This window comes from Chiloscyllium plagiosum, chromosome 11, assembly GCF_004010195.1.
Source record: "Chiloscyllium plagiosum isolate BGI_BamShark_2017 chromosome 11, ASM401019v2, whole genome shotgun sequence".
NCBI lineage: Eukaryota > Metazoa > Chordata > Chondrichthyes > Orectolobiformes > Hemiscylliidae > Chiloscyllium > Chiloscyllium plagiosum.
The window spans coordinates 41,227,643-41,234,248 of record NC_057720.1 but is presented as its reverse complement, the minus strand read 5'-3'; the positions used below and the strand labels follow the sequence as shown (position 1 = coordinate 41,234,248).

At 41.8% G+C, this 6,606-nt stretch overlaps 1 protein-coding gene across 1 annotated transcript in view; it reads left to right on the top strand.

The window, feature by feature from the left end:
• The first annotated feature begins 1,159 nt into the window (after nucleotides 1–1,159).
• ipo13b (importin 13b) overlaps nucleotides 1,160–6,606 on the top strand; it is a 225,279-nt gene continuing 219,832 nt past the window's right edge. The window contains exon 1 of the mRNA XM_043700097.1: nucleotides 1,160–2,515. Within this exon, the coding sequence (XP_043556032.1) occupies nucleotides 2,453–2,515 (63 nt within the window). The 5' untranslated portion in view covers nucleotides 1,160–2,452. The remainder of the gene's footprint in view (nucleotides 2,516–6,606) is intronic.

Here is a 6,606-nt window from a genome sequence, read left to right as displayed (position 1 = left end):
ATTGCTTTTTTGTAACTGTAGGGGAGGAGTCAAATTCCAACTGTAATGTTCTTATTGGTTTCTGGATGAAAATGTAAATCATCCCCGAATGGCAAGGGAATGGCCATATAAACTGCAGGTCAGCTGAGCAAATATCTCAATTGGGCCAAATGGCCTAATTCTGCTCCTATATCTTATGAACTTTGGTTTAATCTGTTAAAGGAAAGTGTAATGAAGATGTGGGTGTACCTTAAGAGAGTTAAAAGCAGCAGAACTACTGTACACAGCACCTCAATAAGGCAACAATGTAACACTTGCTTAAACAACTCGATTAGCTCATTGCCTGAAGACAAAAACAAATTTGAATTTGGCCGATCAGTGTAAATTATACCCCGAAAAATATCAAACTCTAATCCAGTTTTAATTTAGCATATTGACAATCTTAAAAGCCAATGACACAATCCAATGCTTTGGGATATAAGTCCGGGGAAAATTGAACAGTTGAGAGGAGAACTGACAAACCCAGCATGTAAGCTGACTGCCTGAAAAATAGCTCTCTGAAAAAGGTACCTTTTTGATCAGTAACCTATGACACAGAAATTCCTAAGACGAAGATGGCACAGGACGATCCAAATAGAAGAATGACAGCTGTCTGGTTTTGAGATAAGAAGTGTGGTTTTGTAAATCTTAATTGGGAGTTTTATCGGACTGGTATTATAGAAGGGAAGGTAAAAGATAGGTTAGAGGAAGAAATTGTAAATAATGGTTAGTTAATTATTCTCTGTAATATTTTAAGAAATAACTTTGTTAATTTTTACTTTGACAGATTACCCGCACGGGATAAATCTTTTCTGTATTGCTGGTTTTAAATTTAGAGGGTTTACCCTGTGTTGCTATTGATAAATCCCACTATCTTTCTTCCAGTTATTTGTATGCATAGATAAATCTGAAATAAATTTAAGTTTGTATTTTAATTTTGACATGCACTTATGTACCACTATACATGCTTTTAAAGTGAAAGTATATTCTCATACGTTAAAGTTCACTTTTGAAAATAAGTTCAATATATTTGGAAATGGCACATTTAAGTACACATTTATTAGTGATACAAAACATGTAAATATACATACACTTTTGTAGGAAAAAAGATACATCAGGAAATTACTACCTCTGGAAGACAACAAACAGTGTTTGATCGCGAAGTATATGGGATTGAGAGATAGAATTTGTGACGGTGAATTGCAGAAATGAAAGTGATCCATTCTAAAAAAAGCCTGGACCCTTCAGCATTATTCCTCTCTTACATAGACTTGGACTATAACCTAGTGTTGTGTGCTTTTTAAGTTTGTCCAGCACCTCTACATTGTTACGCAGAGTTAACATCTCTTTTGACTCGAATCCATTTTTGTTTGGTTTGGTTCACCCTCTGTGAGGCTGTTTAAGGCGCTTTCCGATCGCGGATGGGGTGTATAAATGTCGTTGCTGTTCGCCTATTTTAATAACGGCTTCACCGAGGCAAGTCGAAGCGAAGAATCCGCTCAACGGCAGCCCGCGTGAAGCGTAAAGCACGAGCGCTCAGCAATGAGGCAGAAACCTATCTGTCCAGCTCCGAATCAGTGCGGCACCAATCTGGACACGTGGTTCCTCACTGCTGCCTTTACGGCGGGCTGGCTGTTCAGTATCTGCAATGCACGATGGGAAATGAAGTATGCTGTATCAGGTGCAGTGGTCGGTGGCGGATGGGGAATTACATCGCACTGAATGGTGGCGGCTGGACCGAGGACTACATAACCCAGAATGCTCGACGGCTGAAAGGACAACGACATCCTCCAGAATGTTGGATAGCAAAATGCGTATGCGCTTCTGTGCAGCACCGCCCGCTAGGTTAAAACACAGGTTATGAAGCGGTCCCTAGGGCGATTTAACAAGTGCAAGTCTTGATATTTGTTTCTGTTTCTCCCCTTATTGTCAAAAACGAAAAGGATATTTTGGTTGTAAGAATTCGGTTGCTTTAGTTGCTCCTGCAAAAACGGCGACTGAGTAACCACCCTTGATGCCGCCAGGTCCTCTTGGATCTGTCAGCGGAGGCCCTGAGGTGTCTGCAAGAAATTCAAAGCAGGGGAGCAAGTCAGTGTGTGCAGCCGCTTACCACCCTTTCCGAGGCATCGCCATTGTTATTGTCCACGGTGTGATTGTTCAAGGCGAACGATGCGGCGCTCCCCGTTAATTTAACTGAGAGTGCGAGGGCTCGTCGAGGAGGAGAAGGGCGCACAAAGGAAGAGGGCTCCCTCAGCTGTCACCCTGAGGTGGAGAGAAGCGAAAACTGGTACAGGGTCATTCTGACTGCTACCTACCCCTCCCCTCTCCCCCCCCACCCCCAACTCCCTTCCACCTCCATCACGATAGGGCTGCTGGTAAACTGAAGGCAAGAGCAACAATAGTACTATAATACTCTTCCCTCCCAGCACTAAAAATGGATCGCGAAAGAGGAGAGAGCGAAGATAATTTAGATTACTCAGTAGCAAACGTAGAAAAGGTAAGACTATATATCAGTCTGGTTTATTTGTAACAGGTTACCTTTCGTCGTCCTAATTGTTTTCTGTGAACTCATAGAGTGTAGGTACATCAAAATCATGACCCGGCATGTACAAACCCATTTTCAATTATAGATGCAACAATGTTAGAAATATTGACTTTTTGTATAGTAAGTAATAAAGAAACATTGTATCCATTGTAACCAGATTGTAAATGTTTTTTTGTTAAATGGCACCATCAGCTGTAATTTACCTTTGACACAATTCTTGGAGTCAAGTCTCTGATGTGCGAATGGGGTTAACTTGTTGACTTGAAATCGTTGGTTATATTTTGTTTCATAAGTGTCCTTGTTTGTAAATATCAAAGGCTGCAGTTAAGTTTAGATTTCAGAATGGAGCAAGAAACACTTGACCAGCTTTAACCTGAGGGAGAATACATTTTTTTTAAAGACTTTCTGTATTATATGTTTCATGCTTGTTTTAAAAACCACTTAATAGAGGGTCACTTTTTAAAGATGTGGAGGTATTTGTTGACATAATGTGCTTTCATGAAGGTGATCATTTATTATGCGTGCCTATATTCTTTTTATGTATGTGATTATTTATGACTTCAGTAGTACATACTATGAAAAACCAACCCCTTTCAACTGTTTTGAGTTATGTTCATGAGTCATTAAGTTCTTGAAGCTGACTGGACAGTAACAGTGCGTGGGATGTGTAGACTCTCTATGCTGTAGGAGGCTAAACATTTGTGAGATTGAGGTCAGGGCAGTTTAATTTAGAACAGTCAAAGTGTAATTAGGTCAACAGTGTTTTTGGTGTCTTCCTCACACTTTGAAAATTCCTTTTTTTAAAATGTATAAACCTTCTGAAGGATTTTCTTCTCTTAGCATGATTCTTCTCCCTCGTGTAGTTTGAACTCATTGTCTGATTGAGGCTCAGCTCAGTGTTATGTTGGTTCTGTGAACCTAGTTTATGATCTTTACCTATTCCCTGAGTCAATAAAACTTTACTGAAATGTGTATCTGGAAGATGCGTTACTGATAAATTTGGATTTCTAAAAATGTTATTTTTATGGAAGAAGTGATATCTTCAAAGTTACCTCTTTTGAATTGTGTGTGCAGCTTTTCATGTCTATGTAACTGGATCGTTTTCTTTAAAACAAAACATTGTATTTATGACTTTTTGGAATTTTTCCTATGCTATTAGGGGAACAGATAACTATGGTAAGCCAATGGTGATTGGTGACTAATGTTAGAGGTGGATTTAAGATATTCTTAAAGAATGTGAGGGAACCAGTAAGGTGAACCTGAGGATCTGGGTGCTGAATGCATGCAGGAATTGATGTACCAGAGGGCAATGTCGCAGGTGCAGCAAGTTTTGCTGAATAGCTTTGCAGGTCACTGAGGGAATACACATATCTAATTTTAGATGAGTTACAATTTCCTTTAATTTGATTTTGGAAAGTCTGAAGCTTTATCTTTATTGTGCCAGAAATGTCACACACACTTGACATGTATTCTGTCACTTCCCCATCAACCATCTTGGGCTGAACCCCATTATTTGCAATCACTTTTTCATTCAACTTCAAACCAGTCTGCTTCCTTTGCTGGTGTACTTGCTAAGTGACTTTATAAATGCTTCCTTCTTTTTAGATGTTTATGATCTCTTCAGTGCTCAAAACGCTACTTCTCTCTGTCCCTCCACCCCTTATCATAGTATCCCCATCTATCTCCCCTTGCAAACCAAGGTTTACTTGCAGTCTTCCTCATGGTCCTAAAGAATGTTGTCTCCCAAATTTGCTTTCTGTCTTTACTGCAGCACTGAAACAGCTTTTTCCAAATTGGCTAATTATATCCTCAGACTGTGGTGCATTTTCCTTCCTTGGCCTCTGTAATTGTTGAAATGACTATCCACACGATTGTTCTTTAGTGCCTTTTCTCTGGAATGCAGCTTTGTGGGTTTGCACTGGGTTAATTCCAGTCTTAACTATCATTGGAGGAGAATATCTTGGTAATCTTTCTCCAGCGGTGTTCTTTTGGATTTGGTTCCCCTTTTCTTTCTCATCTTCCTCTCATGCTGCTCCTTGGTGACGCTATGTCTTGGTAATAACACTAAACACCTGAGAACGGTGATAGAGTTTGGTCTCTGGGTTAGCTCTCCAAACAACAGCCTAATGTAGTTATACTGATAAATGTGTATTTTTCAGCAATGCCCCAGACTCCTCCATCATAAAGCACGGAGGCTCAGTGGTTAGCATGAATGGAGGGGAGGAGGTGTGGGTGCAATTCTGTCACCTCCATCCAAGGCCACAAAGGAGCCTTTCACATCCATCAAAGTTTTACCTGCACGTCCACCAATATCGTTTATTGTTCCCGATGTGGTCTCCTCTACATTGGGGAGACTGGATGCCTCCTGACCGAGTGCTTTACGGAACATCTCTGGGACACTTGCACCAATCAACCACACTGCCCTGTGGCCCAACATTTTCCCCCTCCCGCTCTGCCGTGGACATGCAGGTCCTGGGCCTCCCCACCGCCGTTCCATCACCACCCGACGCCTGGAGGAAGAACGCCTCATCTTCCACCTTGGAACACTGCAACCCCATGGCATCAATGTGAATTTCACCAGTTTCCTCATTTTCCTTTTCCCCCACCTCACCCCAGCTCCAACCTTCTAGCTCAGCACCGCCCTCATGACCTGTCCTACCTGCCTATCTTCCTTTCCACCTATCCACTCCACCCTCCAATCCTGATGAAGGGCTTTTGCCCGAAACGTAGATTTTCCTGCTCCTCGGATGCTGTCTGACCAGCTGTGCTTTTCCAGCACCACTCTACTCTAGACTCCTGGCTTCCAGCATCTGCAGTCCTCGTTTTTACCACTGGCACTAGGCAAGAGTTGCGGCACAGCACAGTGGTACTGTATGGACTCAGATAGGACTGATGCTGATAACTCTCCATATAGACCCCATGAAATCTCATGGATCACTGTCCATCGTCAAGAGAAACTAGTGGTGGTGCCAGTGTGCTGGGCTGATCAGTTCCTGTCATATCTATCAGGTTGGGTTAACAGAAGATGGTGAGATAACAAACTCAAGGGGATAAAGTACTTAGATTAGCAAGGGCAATACCATCTGCAGGTAAATGTCTGTGGGAATGTAACCATCACACAATCTGTGAAGATCAAGGTTCCACTTCATACTGAGACATAAGACATTGTACAAAATGATATTGCCTCAGTGCTAAGTAGAATGTATTAACAGAAGATCCAGGAGGTCAAAACTTGGCATCTATAAGGTACTGAGAACCAATAACAGTAGAATTTTATTCCTAAATACATATTGGAAATTTTGCTTCTCCATATCTTTGCACTTCCATCACTACCGACTAAGCCTGGCTCAATTAAAAAAGAATGCCAGGAACAGCAGTCGGTATATTTGAAAGTAAGGTGTTAATCTGGTGAAGCAAGCCCATAGGTTTGCATACATGCTAAACAGTAGAAGCAGCATACTACAAATCAGAGCTTAGCTATCAGATCACAAATGGATCATGTCAAAGCTCCACAGTTTTATCTTTTCATTGGTAATGAGAAATTAACAACTAGAACATAGAACAATACAGCACAGAACAGGCCCTTTGGCCCACGATGTTGTGCCGAACATTTGTCCTAGCTTAAGCACCCATCCATGTACCTATCCAATTGCCGCTTAAAGGTCACCAAAGATTCTGACTCTACCACTCCCACAGGCAGTGCATTCCATGCCCCCACCACTCTCTGGGTAAAGAACCCACCCCTGACATCTCCCCTATATCTTCCACCCTTCACCTTAAATTTACGTCCCCTTGTAACACTCTGTACCCGGGGAAAAAGTTTCTGACTGTCTATCTATCCCTCTGATGATCTTATAAACCTCTATCAAGTCACCCCTCATCCTTCGCCGTTCCAATGAGAAAAGGCCTAGCACTCTCAACCTATCCTCGTACGACCTATTCTCCATTCCAGGCAACATCCTGGTAAATCTTATCTGCAACATCTCCAAAGCTTCCACATCTTTCCTAAAGTGAGGCGACCAGAACTGCACACAGTACACCAA